Below are 18,783 nucleotides of genomic sequence, written 5' to 3' on the forward strand. Positions count from 1 at the left end.
TATTCAGGCTATCAATACTCTTACTTTGTGAAAGTAGAACAAGGTTAACCGAAGACATTGCAAACTACTGAATGTATCGAGCCAGGTGTTCCTGAAGGCTTCAGTGCATAAACAAGGACAGTCCTGAAGCCACAGTGCCATCCCGGGAACAAGAGCTCAGCGTTTTTACACGCGATTCCTAAAGGACACAGATGCGCCTTAGGACGCTGTGGGTGGACGGATTTTGACAACCTTAAGCTTTGCATGAGGGGCAGTGAGCCTAATAATGGCCGAACGAGGCAGCAACCTCTTGCAGAAGTCTGGAATCAGAAGCACAACCAAGTTCAATCCAAGTTATCTCATGTCTACACAGAGAGAACATTTCAAGTACTTTTATTTAAAGGAATGGACCACTGATGAACAGCATGTAATGTGAACATAAGGAATTTCTTCTTCGAAACCCTGTTGTGTTCATTTGACAGCTTAAAGGAATCGGTAAAGTTCTGCCTCTCTACTTTTTACCTTCATCAGTTCACCAGGATGGAACATGAGGTCCACGATGAACACTTCGGGAGGAGGTAGGCACCCAATCATCCCCTTACGAGATCCGTCCATCAGCTTGACTTCATTCCAAGCTCTGCCATACTCCCCCCGGGCCAGAGAGCAGCCGATGCCAATTCTATCCGCCAGAGCCTGTGGGAGAAACACAAGAGGAGGCGGGCGGAGAAAGATCCTTAGTGTTAAAACCCACCTTGGTTGAAGGTGAAATACGCAACTCATGCCCAGAAGTGCTTAGATAGGAGGGTGTAAAATATGGACTATTGTGACAGGAATCAGCAAAATGGAATAATCGCTTCCTTGCTCCTAGAGAGTCTGCAGACTGAAGGCCTCTGTAGGGCCTTCTGGGAAGTGGCATTTTTCAGGCAGTTATACTGAAATGGTGATAGGCAACCAAACGGACAATGGTGTTGAGAGAAGCTATTCCAGGGGCTGTCCATTATGAGTGCATTTATCAACCTTTCCACACGTCGAGGCTGCTCTTTGGGTGTGCTGTGCATGGGGCTGAGTGGAAGGACCAAACTTGTGAGGATCTATCTCCAGCCAACTTCGTCTGTGTGGTGCAGACGAGGGCCTGAGCAGAAAAGCAGAACAGCAAGCCAATGCTCCATCTCAGGTTGCCCCCTGCCACCCCATCAGGGGCTGCCATGCTCCTTGGAAGTTGCCTCTGCAGTTCAACCCCAGATTATCCCTGATTTTGAGATTATCAAAAAGATAACTTTAAAATAATCTGGAAACTTCTTAGGCACATCATGTGGGTAAGAGCTGGCTTGGAAGTCAGACTGCTGGGGTTTGAAATCCAGTTCAGCTGCTTCCAGGTTGAGTCACCTCAAGCAGATGATTCAGAGGATAAGAGCGCCACTGCCTCACAGGGCAGCGATAATGACAAATGCGTTAAAACAGAACAGGTGCTTAATGAGAGTAAACATTAGACGAGACTAGAGGACAAGAATCAGGTGTTTTACCATCAGCATATTTAAATATTAATCTATCTTGTTGACTCTTTACTAGGTACCGCTGCCCTGGGCTGTCTGGGAACGGCCAAGCTGGCTAAGCCATGCTGTCATTTTCGGGGTCTTTCCCTCTATCTGCTCTGAGACTGCTTGGGGAGCAGTCAGCCAGCTAACAGATGCCGCGCCTGGACACGCGGCACCCACAGTCTAGTGGGGTGGAAAGGCAAAAATAAGTATGTGATTCCAAGATTTCTGCCCAAGAAGCACTTACTGATCTTTTACTCCACAGCAAAGCAGTTTATATCATCAAAACAGCCCTGCGAAATGGATACTACCGGCTACCCCATTTATAGACAGTGAAACTGAGGGTAGAACTCTTCCCAAGGTCACAGGAAGTGGGTATGAGAAAGGGGAGCCAGGGAGCCTTCTCCAGAGCCTGCGCCCTTAACCTCGCAGTGACACCCCCTGTGACGGAAGGTGAGTCAGACCCCACCCAGGGGTCTCTACTTCCTTTGTGAGGTGGGACACAGGGTATTTGCTTAGAGGAAAGAGGGAAGGATGAAGAAGGGGCCGGGAGAAGGGACAGGTGTAGGTGCAGCTGTGGAGGGGACAGGGAAGGCCTGTGAAAAGGAGCTGGGAGAGGCAGCCAGGCCGCTTGTGTCCACTGCCTCGGGGGCGCCAGGATGTGCAGCTCCCCTGCTCGAGGCTTGTCCTGCAGCCCGAGTGCAAGCGGGGAAAGGGCGGGCGGCTGCATGGCTCTGGGGTTGGCTGGCAAGGCAGAGGGGTGCAAGGATGGGGGGTAAGGAGATGGGGAAAATTGGGGAGCAAATTATCAGGACTGTGGACGATTTACTGAGGCTGCTGGGGGCGGGGGCAGGGTAAAGCAAAGGAGGTGCCCACAAGCTGAGGACCTGGAGGAGAGGAACAGCGTGTGCAGGAAGATGGGGAGAGCGGCAGATTTAACCCCTTAGTGTCGGCGTTGGGGGTCTCAGAGGTGGGGGCTTCTGGGTGGAGGTGTGAAGGTGTGGGGGGAAGCCGATGACCTCAACTGGGCCTAATGGGCTTGGGGCACCCATGGACACTGAGGTGGAGCCAGCCAGAGGGCAATCAGATCTGCAGATGTGGGATCGGGAGAGGTTTGTGGGATGGGGAAAGATCTGGGAACCTGAGGCAGTAAGGTATATTTCAAGGCCATATGAGAGGACAACCTCACCCTGTGAAGCCCCTAGGGGGTGAAAAGAAGGTGCCTGGTCAGGCTCTTGTGGAATCCCAGCATTTAAGAGAAGGGTAGGAAAAAATTGGGATTGAGAGGAAGAGGCAAGAAGAGAGGGAAAAAAATCAAAGAAAGAGAATGGTCAATGACAAATCCTTTAGACATATCAGGACAGACAAGGCAATCTCTATGTTCCTTTTCAAGAGGGTTGGACTAGATGCCAAGCTGCAATGTGCCAAGGAGACAGGGAGCGATGTGCCAGGGACTGTCAAGGAATGCAGAGAATGTCAAGGAGTTTGTTGGAAATGAGAATTGTCTAGGGAGAGAAGCAGCGTGGGAGTTTCTCAATCGGCTGGTCGTGGGTTCAAATCCAGCACCCACTCTGGTTGACCTTGGGTAAACTTGTTGTCTTGATAGCAAAGCTGGTGATTTCAACCTCTGGCATTTCTGAGACCACCTACGTGTATTTCCCAAGAGCCTGGGGGTCATGGTAAGAGGAGTTATCGTGGAGTTGTTACCGGTAATTCTGAGGAAAGATTTATAGTTTCTTTTTAAAGACTGTAGACTTAAGCATATTGGGATGCCCGAGAGGAAATAGCTGGAGAGATTTAAGACAGGGATGAAGGAAGAATTGATAGAGCAAGAGGAAACCCAGGGAAGCGGAAAAGGCTGGCACTTGGACTCTAAACAGAATGAGCTTGGAACAGGCGGCAAGACATGTGGATACAATGAAATTTATAGGTATTTAAGAGAGGCAGGAATTTCACATAGCCTATAGCTCAGAAAACATTTTCCCAGCTTCTAGTGCGGGCCAGACTCCTCAGATCCGGGGCTGCCGGGCCCGCCGTTCCGTCCCCCTGCTCTTCCCGCAGCGCTCCCCACCTATGCCATCACCCCCAAACCCGCAGGCCGTGTGGTCGTTCTCAGGCGTCCTCACGTCACGCCCGGCAGCCCCCAGCCCCCGCTGCGGCTGCCTCCCGGCTCGGCCTCTCCCCACAGCCGCACACGGCGGCCTGAGGCCCGGCCATCCGCACCTCCCCCGCCTCGGCCCTGCGCACTTATTCCCCAGCCCGCGGCCTGGCAGGTCCTTCAGAATCGTGCCGCGCCTTCCTCCAGGGCGACCCCTGCAGCCTCCCCGCCACGACCCTGCTTGGAGGTGGACGGTCCAGCCTCTCCTCCCCCCAGACCTCCTCCTCCTGCGTCTCCGCAGGGACCGCGGCCCCCGGGCGGGCGGGACTTAGCATGGGCCGTCTGCTGGGTTTACGGGGCTCTCCCCTCCCTCGGCCCGGCGAGGGCCCCGGCTACACCCCTGCCTATCCTGAGCCTCCCCCACGCGCCTCTGTCGCCTCTGCACCGTCCAGCCTGACTCAGGTCCCCCTGGGGTGCAGGACTGTCACTTCGGCATCTCTACGCTCCCAGCCCCGGACCCGGGCCCGGCCACAGGAGGGCACAGCCAGTGTGCGAGGAGCGGGCGAGCGCCTCAAGCCGCGTGGCAGTCATATGCATACAGATGCTACAGCAAACATAAATAAATCTAAATTACAGGATTAAGCCTACGCATTTAATTTAAGCCTTAGTAACTGGCTAACTCCAACATGGCAAAGATAAAGCATTTTTGCCATTTAATAGTGAATAAGGTAAAAACACGCTGAATACCTTGAAAAGCAAAGCTCGATGATAGAAGATTCCTTTCCTGATCAGTCCAATCGGTACTACATTGGATTTAAGCTGAAATTTTAGTTCACTTATGTGAAGTTCCCAGCTGAATTCATATAGTTTATCTCTGGCAATTGGGCCACCCATTTTTTCTGCCACATACCTGTGTCAATTACATTGAGATTAAATTAATCAAGTTTAAGATCTCGCAGTGGATGCTTTAAGTATATGTACAATTATGTGCACTAACTCCATTCCTTCTGACTTTTATTTTACTTTTTAACTTTTGCTTATTATAAGCCAGTTAACTACGCATACTGCATTTGAACTCGGTATATAAACTGCAAGTTCAGCAATTCCATTCAACCCAAAGGAAAGAAGCAGATGCTAATTTTCCCAATATTTATAATGAAATGCAAACCATTATTACATTAAACTTGTGCCAGTGCAGTTTTAAAATTATATCTTACACTTGAAAACTATTTTTAAATGTTTTACTCTGAGGTCCAAGGTTTTGAACTACCATAGGCATCTGAACTTGGAGACAAAGACCAGCACACAGAGTGTTTTCCCATCAGAGCCACAACAAGTTTCAAATTTTATGATTTTAGTTTTTCTTTTATAATTCTTTTTTTTTTTTTTTTTAACTTAGAGGAAGACATGGTATTTACATGCCCTGAAGTTAGCGGAGAGAGGAAGTGATGAAAAGGGGAAAAAAGAAACCGTTGGGGAGGGAATGGGCCAGTGTCAGGTTTTTGCCAAAGAAGTTGGGGGACACACAGCCACAAAAATCCTTTGTCAACTGAGGCCACGGCCCTTTCTGAGTAAAGGCAGAATCGCCCACTTTAAAAGAAGGGTGGCTCTTGCTGGTGGGAAGCTAAGTGGTGATAGGCACAGGTAAGGCAGGGGAGGACGGGTGGGGAGGGGGCAGGAAGACCCATTGAAGCGGCCCTCCTGGGAGGAGCTCAGGCCCAGTGGCAGCTCCTGACTGCAGGGCTGGTGTAGAGTATTTCTGATGGGAACAAAGCAGGAGAAGAGATGACAATGCTGAAATGAGCTCAACTGGGGTCGATGCTTCCTCCCAGGTGGGGCTGGCAGGCAGCCGGCAGTGGGCAGCGGACGCCCATGTCCAGGTCTGGGTGGGGTCCCACAGGCTCCCACGTAGCTCCCCACCCGGCCGCTCCCCAGACCAGACACGGGCCCAGCCTCCACCATGATCCCAGGCCCTTACGATCACCGAGTCAAATGGAGTAGGTGCTCTAATGAGAAGGCAGCCCGTGGGCTCACAGAGGCAGTCACCTCTGAGGAGAGTCACACCACCGCCCAAAGGAAACTAGAATCCCAAAGATCCAGACCTAGAACGAGAGGTGAGGGCTGTTTGCATGCCAGAGCAGCTCCTGAGTTTGCAAATACTTCAGTGTAGGGATTATTTAAATTGTCAGCATCCCATCTACACAAAGAATGACTTAGACTTCAAACTGTTAGCTCATTCGTAACTTCTCCAGGATGCCATGCTTTGAATGGGGGCTTAACTAGAAAAAAGGATTTGAGTATTTTTCTCTAAGGAATTGGCACATCCTAGCTCTGATTCTTAATGGAAAGAGGACTTAAAAGAGGCATTCAGAACTTTTTCAATTCATTGTGTCTCTGCTTCAGAATCAGACTTACGGTGCTTTAGATGTTCAATTTTATTAGGGTATACTTACCTGAAAATTGCCTAAAAGATGTAAACCACTAAAATGAAATAAATAGTAAGTGTTTAATTTGGAAATTTAATGTCCACGTATAGACAACCAACTTACTTTGCAAGAGTCACGATCTGTTCCCTGATATTGGTCACTGGCAGAATTGTTTTGGTCACTTCATACACATAAAAAGAGAATATAGGGTCAGAGGGAGGATACCACTCCTTTTCAGGGCTTCCTTCTCCAATTACTTTGGGAACCAACATAACTTCTTCCTCCTCCTTCAGTTTTTCGTCTTCTTTTTTTCCTCTGCCTTTCCTTTAGGAGTAAAGACCAGCAAACAAAATCACATCTACTTAACAAATGAACAAGCACCACTGAGGTCTGGTTAACCTGAAGAACATCACGAAATAAGGCATTTCACACCTCAAGAACAATATAAATGCACATGATCATTACAGGGTTTTATTGGAGAGCATCTGAATGATGCAGGAGAAGCCCATTTGCAAGAGAACACCACACGACTGAGGTACGTGATTAGAAGCCTATGACACTACCGCATAGCTGCACAGCATATGTCTGGCACATGGTAGATATGTAATAAAATATTTACTGAATTGGAAAAAACAGTTGCCTCTTTACGGAGCCTGCGTCTGTCATATATCATGTCTTGTTTCAGTTGAAACCTTCTGCAAGATTCTGCACTATTTTTCTTCCTCACTATTTTTAATAAAAAATTATCCAAAACATGAAAACAAAGCAGGACAGCACATTATTTCCATGACATACAGGGGTGAAGACTCACTCAAGATTTAATTGGGGATATATTTAGTTCTTTTCTTAACAAAAATGAAATATACTCAGTAAACAGTTCAAAATACTATTAATTAAAAGTTCCACACTTGGAGAAGTTATTAGATGGTATGTAAATGTTCGTCTGATAGAGAAGCCAATAATTTCTGCCCAATGAAAAAGATACTCTCAATGATTATTGACAGTTTATTGTCCTGTAGAATATTAACCAGTTTTAATGTAACTCAGAAACCCTTACCTAAAAGATTCCTTAATTAAACTGCATATAAATACATATTTCCTCAAGTGTTCCTTGAATCAGACATAGATTTTACTGTTCCCTCATTAATTAATGGGCTGAATGAAAACAAAGATATGGGTTCTCATCCCAGCTAACACGGAGTAAGTGCATGCCCCCTGCCTCCCCCACCGAGGGCAGCCATCAGACCCGGACGGAAAGCATGTGACAGCTCTTTGAAGACCCTGAAAAGTAAACAGTAGCAGAAGAAAACCAAATGAGCTGATGGTGAGTTTATCTTTTTATTTTCCTCCATTAGTCCCAAATCAGGCAGTTGGCATCAGCGCAGATGGAAGGAGCTCGAAGAGAAGCCGTTGTGAGAAGCAGGGAAAAGGAGTGGAGAAGCCCCTGATGGTCTGGTTCTGTTTTTCCTTAGTTTTCTTCCTGCTCTTATGCCCTAGTCCCTAAGGAGTTCTGAGACAGTGTGGCAGTGGTGGAGTTGGGGGTCTGTTCAGTCCTCCTGATATTTGGCTGTAGATGAGGATGCAGCCATACAAATATGAGGCAGGGCGGGGTGAACAAGTTCTCTGGTGGAGAGGCCAAAAGGGGTCACCCCAAGGAACCGGAGAAAGCCAAGGAGAGCACGGAGAGGGAGGAGCTCAGGAAAGTGGCCCCTTGAAGCAGGTGACACACTCTAGGCTTGGCTGTGAGAGCCTGCGTGGACTTTGAGAGGCCAGCTATAGGATATGCCCCCATGCAAGTCCAGCCTGGAAGCTGGTGCCCAGGAAGGACCCATCCAAGTAGCACAAGAAGGGCTCCAAAAGGGGACAGACATTGGAACCCAGCCTTTAGAAAGCTGGTTGGTGTTTGCAGCCTGAACCCAATTGGGTCAACCGGTTATGAAAACATGTGCAAAAATGCAACCTTCTTCTTAGCATGGAAATAAATCCCATAACATAATATTTCAATCCAAAACTACACAGAAAATGAATACACAGGAAAATCTCAACTCACGCAGAATAAGGCAATTGGCGTAAATCAACACCAAGTGGCTAACAGACAGCTGAGACCAGACATATTGAAATGAATGGACAGCTAGAGAGTTTTGGCAATAAATAGAAGATAAAAAGAAGAACAAAATAGAAAAACAGAATTAAAAACAAAACTCTTTAGATGGGTTTAATAGCAGAATGGAGATAATGGAGGAAAGAATCAGTGGACTTGGAGACAGATTAGTAAAAATTATTCAACCTTAACAATACAGAGAAAAAAAAGTTTGAAAAAATGTGGCTGAGTCTCAGGAACCTGTAGTACGATAACAAAAGGTATAACATTGGTGTAATCAAAGTCCTAGAAGGGAAGGAAAAGAGGTATAGTACAAAACAAATATTTGAAAAAAATGGGCTGAAATTACTTCTCCAATTTGGTTAAAGGTATAAACTTACACATTCAAGAATTTCAATGAATGCAATGAGATATCTACCAAAATATCCATACCCACACACATCAAAATAAAGCTCTTTAAACCCAAAGACAAAGTAGATGAAATGATTGTCTATAGAAAATCCCATGGAATTTAACAACACCTCCTGGAAGTAATAAGTAAGCCCATCAAGGTCTCAGGATGCAATATCAGCATGCGAAAATCAACCACATCTGTCTATAGTGACAATGAACATGTGGAAACAAAAATTAAAAACACAGTATCACTTGTGATTGCTCCAACTCCAAAGAATAATTAGATACTTAGGTATACACTTTTAAATATATGTATAGGATCTGTTGAATGTTAAGAAATTTTGATGAAAGAAATCAAACAATGCCTGAATAGTGAGATATACTGTGTTCAGGTATTTGAAGACTTGACATATTGAAGATTTCAATTCTCCCTCAAAATGATCTGCCAATTTAATGCAATTCCCATAAAAATCCCAGCAAGGTATTTTTGTAGACATAGAAAAAAAACTATTCTAAAATGCATAGGAAAATCACAGGACTTGAATAGCTAAAACAATCTCGGCAAAGAAAAATAAAGTAGGAATCATGTTACTTGAAAATGTAATTTGTTTCTTTACTGTAATATCTTTGGGTTTAACATTAGGGTAATGTTGGTCTCATGAATTGAAAGGAATTTCCTTCTCTTACATTTTTTAGAAAAAAATGTATAAAATTGGTGTTAATACTTTAAATATTTGGTTTTATAATTTGACAATGAAATAATCTGGGCCAAGGGTTTTCTTTTTCTAGAAGGCTGTAACTATGAATTCAATTTCTTTAATAGTTATATGACTATTCATGCTTTCTAATCGATCTTCAGTAAATTTTTGTAGTTTGTAGGTTTTTTTTTTTAATTTTTTTATTAATCAAAAAAAAGAAAAGAAATTAACACAACATTTAGAAATCATTCCATTCTACAAATGCACTCAGTAATTCTTAGTATCATCACATAGATGTATGATCATCATTTCTTAGTACATTTGTATTGATTTAGGAAAAGAACTAGCAAAACAGCAGAAAAAGATATAGAATGTTAATATAGAGAAGAGAATTAAAATAATAATACTAATAATATATATATATATAAAAAGAAAAAAGAAAAAAACAAAAACAAAAGATACAAACACACAAACAAACAAACAAAAAACCATATTTCAGGTGCAGCTTCATTCAGTGTTCCAACCTAGTTACATTACACTTAGGTATTATTGTGCCGTCCATTTTTGAGTTTTTGTATCAAGTCCTGTTGCACAGTCTGTATCCCTTCAGCTCCAATTACCCATTATCTTACCCTGTTTCTAACTCCTGCTGGTCTCTGTTACCAATGATATATTCCAAGCTGATTCTCGAATGTCGGTTCACATCAGTGGGACCTTACAGTATTTGTCCTTTAGTTTTGGGCTAGACTCACTCAGCATAATGTTCTCTAGGTCCATCCATGTTATTACGTGCTTCATAAGTTTAGTCTGTCTTAAAGCTGCATAGTATTCCATCGTAGGTATACACCACAGTTTGTTTAGCCACTCGTCTGTTGATGGACATTTTGGCTGTTTCCATCTCTTTGCAATTGTAGATAATGCTGCTATAAACACTGATGTGCAAATGTCCGTCTGTGTCTTTGCCCTTAAGTCCCTTGAGTAGATACCTAGCAGTGGTATTGCTGGGTCGTAATCCATTCTGCCATTCTATGTCTTTTGATTGGGAAATTCAGTCCATTAACTTCTAGTGTTATTACTGTTTGGATAATATTTTCCTCTACCATTTTGGCTTTTGTATTATATATATCATATCTGATTTTCCTTCTTTCTACACTTTACTCCATACCTCTCTCTTCTGTCTTTTCGTATCTGACTCTAGTGCTCCCTTTAGTATTTCTTGCAGAGCTGGTCTCTTGGTCACAAATTCTCTCAGTGACTTTTTGTCTGAGAATGTTTTAATTTCTCCCTCATTTTTGAAGGACAATTTTGCTGGATATAGGAGTCTTGGTTGGCAGTTTTTCTCTTTTAGTAATTTAAATATATCATCCCACTGTCTTCTAGCTTCCATGGTTTCTGCTGAGAAATCTACACATAGTCTTATTGGGTTTCCCTTGTATGTGATGGATTGTTTTTCTCTTGCTGTTTTCAAGATCCTCTCTTTCTCTTTGACCTCTGACATTCTAACTAGTAAGTGTCTTGGAGAACGCCTATTTGGGTCTATTCTCTTTGGGGTGCACTGCACTTCTTGGATCTGCAAATTTAGGTCTTTCATAAGAGTTGGGAAATTTTCAGTGATAATTTCTTCCATTAGTTTTTCTGCTCCTTTTCCCTTCTCTTCTCCTTCTGGGACACCCACAACACGTATATTTGTGTGCTTCATATTGTCATTCAGTTCCCTGATCCCCTGTTCAAGTTTTTCCATTCTTTTCCCTATAGTTTCTGTTTCTTTTTGGAATTCAGATGTTCCATCCTCCAGTTCACTAATTGTAGCTTCTGTCTCTTGAAATCTACCATTGTAGGTATCCATTGTTTTTTCCATTTTTTCTTCTTTGTCCTTCACTCCCATAAGTTCTGTGATTTGTTTTTTCAGATTTTCTATTTCTTCTTTTTGTTCAGCCCATGTCTTCTTCATGTCCTCCCTCAATTTATTGATTTGGTTTTTGAAGAGTTTTTCCATTTCTGTTCGTATATTCAGCATTAGTTGTCTCAGCTCCTGTATCTCATTTGAACTATTGGTTTGTTTCTTTGACTGGGCCATATCTTCAATTTTCCGAGCGTCATCCATTATTTTCTGCTGGTGTCTGGGCATTTGATCAGATTTCCCTGGGTGTGTTACCCAGCTGGTTGAAAGCTTTTTCTGTGAAATCTCTGGGTTCTGTTTTTCTTTTCCTGCCCAGTAGGTGGCGCTCGTGGCGCTGGTCTGTCTGCACGGCAGTCGGCCCGGGAAACCGCGCGTGGAGGCGGGGGTCGCTGGCCGCCGTGGCTTGGGAGAGTGCCGGTCCTAATTGCCCAGCTGGCCCGAAACGCCAAGCGTGATGGGAGGGCCCCGCTATCCAACGTTCCCAGTCAGACCGGGGAGCCACGTGTGTGGAGGGGACCCCAGTCGCCAGCCACCCCGGCCGGGAAAACGCGTGCCCCTCGGGTATCTCACCGCAGCAGATTCTCCCGGGCGTTCAGCAGTTCCAGAATGGGGTACGCTGTCTTTTTGGTCTCTGTCCGTGACTCCGGGAGCTGTTTCGTATTGTTTCTGTTTCTTTAGTTGCTTTTCTGGAGGAGGAACTAAGACCCGCGCGTCTTACTAAGCCGCCATCTTCTCCGGAAGTCTAGTTTGTAGGTTTTGATGAATTGGTCTACTTCATCTCAATTTCAGAACTAAAGTGTTCAAACCATTCCTTTATTATCTTCTAATGTATGCGAGTCATCAGTGATAATCCCTTTTCATTCCTAAACTTAGCCATTCGTTTCTTATTTTATTCTTTGTCAGTCTTATTAGAGGTTTATTGACTTTATTGACCTTTTTAAAGAATCAGCTTTTTACTTCATTGAGTTTTCTGTTGCTTTTTTGTTTTAAATTTTATTAATTTCTGCTCTTTGTTATTTTCTTACTGATGCTGTGCTGGGTTTATTTTACTTTCTTTTTTCCTGATTTTTGAGGTAGGAACTTAATATTGAGCGGAGACCTTTCCCGTTTCTAACGTAAGCATTTAGTGCTATCAATTTCCCTTTTGCCACTGTTTGTGCTGCATCTGCATATTTTGATACGCTGTATTTTTTAATCTCTATTAAATTTATGGATTATTTAGAAATGTGTCATTCAATGTTTATGCATTTAGAGATTTTCTTGTCTTTCTGTTATTGATTTCTACTTTGCCTCTTTTATGGTCAGAGAACATATTCTGTATGATTTTAACTATTTTAAATTTGTTGAGGTTTGGTTTATGGACCAGGATACAGCTTATTTTGGTGAATGTTCCATGGAGCACTTGGAAAAACTGTTTATCTTGCTGTTGGGGTGATGTGTCCTATGTATTATGTCAATCATATCCTGTTAGTTGATGGTGTCACACACATTTATAACTTTGCTAATTTTCTGCCTAGTAGTTCCATCAGCTGCTGTGAGTGGAGTGATGAAGTTCTTAGTTATATTGTGGATTATTCATTTCTCTTTTCAGCTCTATTGGTTTTTGCTTCTTGTGATTTGATGTTCTGCTGTTCGGCATATATACACCAGATCTCTTGTTTTCCTCGTGAATTGATCATTTTATCATTACATAATGTCCTTCTTTGTCTTTAATACTTTTTTCTCTGAAGTCCACTTTATCCACTTTATCACATAGTAAGATAGGCAATCCTGCATTTATGGATTAGTGTTTGCATGATGTATCTTTTCCATCCTTCTACTTTCAACCTACCTATGTCAGTGAATTTTAAGTTTTTCTAAACAGTGCATAGTTGGATCATGCTCTCTTTTCTCTTGTTTTCTTTTTGTAATCCATTCTGTCAATCTTTGTCTTTTGATTGGTTTAATTAGGCCATTTATATTTATCATTGATATGTTAATGCTTAATTCAGTCATTTTATTATTTGTTTTATATTTGTTTCTCAAGCCTCTTGTTCTGTTTTTCTTTGCTTGTCTTCTTGTATATAGTTGAACATCTTTTAAGATTCCATCTTGATTTATTTAAAGTATATTGAGTGTATCTCTAATAAAGGTTTACTGTGTTATAGCAGTATTACAATGTGTGTGTGCACGCACGTGTGCGTGTGTGTGTGTGTGTGTGTGTGGCTTACCACAGTCAACCGATATCAAAATTTTACTATGTGGAGTATGGAAATCTCAGTTCCATTCAGGTTCCTTCTCTCTTTTCAAATATCACTGTCTTGAGTATCACATGTCATTTATAATTTTTTCAATCATCAAATGTGAATTATAAAACTCATGAGGAAGAGGATAGTTTATTAGGTACCCCTATTCCTACTCCTTCTGTTCTTCCATCTTTCCTTACTAATCCTCCCAGATTCTTTAATCATTTATTTTGTGTTTCAAGAATGCTTTTTAGCCAGTCTGTAATGGTAGGTCTGATAGCAATAATTCTAATCTGAGAATGTCTTTATTTCCCCATTTATAATTTTGTCAGAGAATTTGCAGTTGATTGTTTTCTTTCAGAACTTGAAAAATGTTGTGCTATCCCCTCTGGCCTTCACGGTTGCAGATGAGGGATCTCCGACACTCAGATTGGTGCTCCACTATCAGTTTTTTGTGGGTACTTCCAAGATTTTTCATTTGTCTTTAGATTTCAGAAGTTTAGTTGTCATGTGTCTTGGTATGGACTTCTTTGGATTTATCCTGTTTGGTGTTTGCTTTACTTCCTAATCCAAAGGTTTACATCTTTTGCAAAATTTGGGAAATTTTCAGCCAGTATTTCTTAGAATCCCTTTCAGTCCCACTCTTTCTTCTCTTCTTCTGGGACTCTTTAATTGTATTGGTCAGGATTCTCCAGAGAAACATATCCCACAGGGGACACACACACATACATATAAATATTAGGAGATTTATTATAGGAATTGGCTTATTCAATCGTGGGGATTGGCCAACTTAAGGCAGGCCACAAGTTGGGACCTCTGATGAAGATTTTGATGAATTCCTCAGGAGAAGCTGCCTGGCTGAAGTAGAGATAGAAATTCCTCTTTCTGAGTGCTGAAATCATCATTCTCCCTTTAAGGCCTTCAACTGATTGGATGAAACTTCTCTCAGTACTGAAGGCACTTTCTTTGGTTGGATTTAGATGTAATCAGCAATACATGCAATCAACTGACTAATGATTTGAGTACTTAAAATACCCTCACAGTGATGATGAGGGCATGGCTTGCTTGACCAAACAACTACAAACCATAAACAAGTTGACACATGAGCTTAACCATCACAACCCACCCCTTGTCAACTCAGCACCCGTACACATCCTTACACCATATTGAATCAATAAAAACAGTAGCACTAATGATTTTATCTAACATAATTCAACTGTCCTCCATATAACCAAAAACTAACTTTATCCCCAGAACAGGTTGTAAGTCCTTGGGAAATAGTCACTCTTACACTGATATCATGTAACTTAAATACTATGACATAAAGTTAATACAATTTATATGCTAAGGGGATAAGATAGGGAAGAAAACAAAGATACCTCCTTTATGTGTATCTATATATATACACACACACACACATATATATATATACAAGCATATTCATAACCATTACAGGTCTCATTTCTGTAACTGGTCATAGTTCATAATTGTCACTACCTTTTTCCACTGCCCATTCCATATTCACTTTACTCTCAGCAAGCACTTCAGCTGGTCATGGTTCATTGGCTGGTGGGGTGACCCCAACCTTCACTTCTAAAAGCTCAGGGCCATTGGTAGTCCTGTCTGGGTTCGATTGTTGTAGTTTTCTATTGACTTTAATCACAGGGCATGGTAACACTAAGAGATGCCCTAGGAGATCTCCTGTATTCCAGGTAAACTGTTCTTTACCTCCAATGTGTAGTTGCAGTCCTATTTCTGCTTGATAATCAGAATCAGTCACCCTTGCCAGTACAGTAATCCCATCCTTTGCACACTGATTCAGAGGCATGAGGACCCCAAAGTGGCCAGATAGCAGTCTTAACTTTTAATTCAATGGAATTATTGTTGTATCTTCTGGTAGGAGCACTCCTCTTTTTGGAACTAAGACTTGTAGACCAGCAGAGCTTAAGGTTTCAGGGACAAGAAGCAAAAATTCTCCTAGTGGATCGCTAGGGATGATAGTGAGTGGTGCCCCTCCCATTTCCACCCTTGATTCCTGAACCCATGAATCCTGGCTAGAGGAGAAACAGCACCATACAGTGGAAACTGATTCAGAGCATTCATAGCCTCCTGCAGAACACTGCCCAATCCCTGCAGGTATTGCCACCTAGTTGGCACCATAACTGGGTCTTCAAAATGTCACTCCACTGTTCTATCAACCCAGCTGCCTCTGGATGGTGGGGAACATGCTAAAACCAGAGAATTCCATGAGCATGTGCTCATTTCTGCAGTTCATTGCTGTGAAGTGGATTCCTTGATCAGAAGCAATGCTGTGTGGAAAACCATGACAATGGATAAGGCATTCCACAAGTCCATAGATGGTAGTTTTTACAGGAGCATCATATGCAGGAAGGCAAACCCATATCCACAGTATGTGTCTATTCCAGTTAGAACAAATTGCTGCCCTTTCCATGATGGAAGTGGTCCAATGTAATCAACCTGCCACCATGTAGCCAGCTGATCACCTCGGGGAATGGTGCCATATCAGGGACTGAGTGTGGGTCTCTGCTGCTGGCAGATTGGGCACTCAGCAGTGGCTGTAGCCAGGTCAGCCTTGGTGAGTGGAAGTCCATGTTGGTGAGCCCATGCATAACCTCCATCCCTACCACCATGACCACTTTGTTCATGAGCCCATTGGGCAATAGTAGGAGTAGCTGAGAAAAGAGGCTGACTGGTATCTACAGGACGGGTCATCTTATCCACTTGATTATTAAAACCTTCCTCTGCTGAAGTCACCCTCTGGTGAGGATTCATGTGGGACACAAATATCTTCATGTTCTTTGCCCACTCAGAAAGGTCTATCCACATACCTCCTCCCCAGACCATTTGTCACCAATTTTCCAATCAATTGTTCCTTCCAAGTCCCTGAACATCCAGCCAAACCATTAGCACCAGTCAGTATACAAACAAACCTCTGGTCAGTTCTCCTTCCAAGCAAAATGAACAACCAGGTGCACTGCTCGAAGTTCTGCCCACTGGGAAGATTCCCCCTCATCACTGTCCTTTAAGGACATCCCAGAAAGGGGTTGTAGTGCTGCAGCTGTCCACTTCCGGGTTTGCTTGCATATCATGCAGAACCATCTGTAAACCAGGCCGGAGTTTTCTCTTCCTCAGTCAACTGACTGTAAGGAACTCCCCAAGAGGCCACAGCTCTGGTCTGGGAAAGAGAAGGCAATGGGGCAGGAGTAGTGACAATGGGCATTTGGGCCTCTTTCTCATGTACACTTATGCCTTCAGGATTTCCTGCTTGAGCCCTATCTCTTATATACCATTTTCACTTTTTTTTTGTATGCTGTATGGTGGGAGTCACATTTCATTATTTTTCCATGTGAAAATATTTTTCCTTATTGCAGCACCATTTGTTGAATTTTTGTTTGTTTGGGTTTTTTCATTTGTTTGTTTGCTTGTTTGTTTGGGAAGTGCACAGGCCAGGAATTGAACCCAGGACTCCTGCAGGGCAGGTGAGAATTCTACCACTGAACTACCCTTGCACTCCTATTTTATGATAGAGTGCTGCTGTGCCCAAGTTTTTGGTTTAGTGGGTCATATAACACCCAGCAACTCAGGTTTCATGGTAACTTGGTGGCCCATGGTTAAGCATTGAGTCTCTACTAAGGCCCAGTAGCAGGCTAAAAGCTGTTTTTCAAAAGGGTAGTAGTTATCTGCAGCAGATGGTAAGGCTTTGCTCCAAAATCCTAAGGGTCTGTGTTGTGATTCTCTATGGGGTCAAATAAAGGCTCCAGATAGCAGATGCTATTTGCCACAGACACTTCCAGCACCATTGGATCTGCTGGATCATATGGTTCAAGTGGCAGAGCAGCTTGTACAGCAGCCTGGGACATGTCACAGAACCTCCTCTTGTTCTGGACCCTACTCAAAACTAACAGCTTCTCTGGTCCCTTGGTAAATGGGCCAGAGTAGCACACCCAAATGAGGAATATGTTGTCTCCAAAATCCAAAGAGGCCAAGTAGGCATTATGCCTCTTTTTTGGTCAGAGGTGGGGCCAGATGCAACAGCTTATCCTTCACCTTCCATTATATTGATATCATGCTGACTGGAACTAGTGAGTAAGAAGTAGCAACTACTCTAGACTTATTAGTAAATCATTTGCATGTCAGGGGATGGGAGATAAATAAAAAAAAAAATACAGGGGTCTTCCACCTCAGTGAAATTTCTAGGTGTCCAGTGGTGTGGGGCATGTTGATGTATCACTTATACTAGTGACATTTTGGGCCTCCTGGAATTAGTGTCACTTCTGAGCCAGTGTCTAATAATCCCTAAAATATCTGCTAGGTTGAGGTTGAGAAAGGCAGTTCTAGGTAGCCTTCTCCTGTTAGGTAGGGGGGATGTAATACACCCCGCTCTGGGGCTGTTCCTCCAGTTCTGGGGTCCCAAGCCAGTTTGCTGCCCTATTTCAGAGTTCTCCTTGGTTGTCTCTTGTATTCTTTCCAGGGTTTAGAGTTGCATTTAGCAGAAAGGCACCGGAAGAAAAGGGTCTATGCCATCTTGTCCATATTGGAAGTTGCCAATCGATTTTTTTTTTTTTCCATGGGCAGGCACCAGGAATCGAACCCAGGTCTCTGGCTTGGCAGGCAAGAGGTCTGCCGGCTGAGCCACTGTGGTCCACCCACCAATTGATTTTTGACAATGGTGGAAAGAGAATTCAACGGAGAAAAGACAATTTTTCAACAAATATTACCTGAAAGATAGGATGTCCAAATGCCAAATGAACACCAACCTAAACCAACACTTTATACAAAAACAACTTAAAACTGATCACAGACATAAATAAAAAACCTAAAAATAGATCATTTACAGAAGAAAACCTTCTTGATCTGGTATTAGGCAAAGAGCTCTGAGTCATGACACCAAAACCACAATCCATATGAGAAAATATTGATAAATTGAACTTAATCAAAATTAAAAACTTTTGTTCTACAAAAGATAAAGCTAAGATAATGAAAAGACAAGGTACAAACTGGGAGAAAATGTTTACAAGTCACCTATCCAACAGAGGACTTATACCCAGGATATGCAGAGAACTCTTATACCTGAACAGAAACAAATGATCCAATTTAAAAATGGGTAGCACAAGACTTGAACAGATACCATCAAAGAGGATATAAAGATGGCAAATAAACACAAGAAAAAAAATCAACATTCTTAAACCATAATTGAAATGCAAATTAAAACTATGTACTAGAATGGTTAACATTTATTTATATATATATATATTATTTTTATATATATATTTATTTATATATATATAAAGCTATATCTTTATATATATAAAGAGAGAGAGAAAGTGTCAAGGACTGGCAAGGATGTGCAGAGAGAGACCATGTCAAGCGCTGGCAAGGATGTGGAGCCCCTGGAACTGTCAGACGT

The 18,783-nt window shown here is 42.8% G+C and overlaps 1 protein-coding gene across 9 annotated transcripts in view; it reads right to left on the reverse strand.

Moving 5' to 3' along the window:
• Window positions 1-356: 356 nt before the first annotated feature.
• Window positions 357-18,783, reverse strand: part of ARMC3 (armadillo repeat containing 3) — a 92,150-nt gene continuing 73,723 nt past the window's right edge. For all 9 annotated transcript variants that reach the window (XM_077154051.1, XM_077154026.1, XM_077154059.1 and 6 more), the window contains 3 exons: window positions 6,162-6,362; window positions 4,360-4,522; window positions 357-672 (listed from right to left, as the gene is read on the reverse strand). In XM_077154051.1, coding sequence (XP_077010166.1) covers window positions 463-672; window positions 4,360-4,522; window positions 6,162-6,362 — 574 coding nt within the window. In that variant the 3' untranslated portion in view covers window positions 357-462. The remainder of the gene's footprint in view (window positions 673-4,359; window positions 4,523-6,161; window positions 6,363-18,783) is intronic.

This window comes from Tamandua tetradactyla, chromosome 1 (genome assembly GCF_023851605.1).
Source record: "Tamandua tetradactyla isolate mTamTet1 chromosome 1, mTamTet1.pri, whole genome shotgun sequence".
In the NCBI taxonomy this organism is placed as follows: Eukaryota; Metazoa; Chordata; class Mammalia; order Pilosa; family Myrmecophagidae; genus Tamandua; species Tamandua tetradactyla.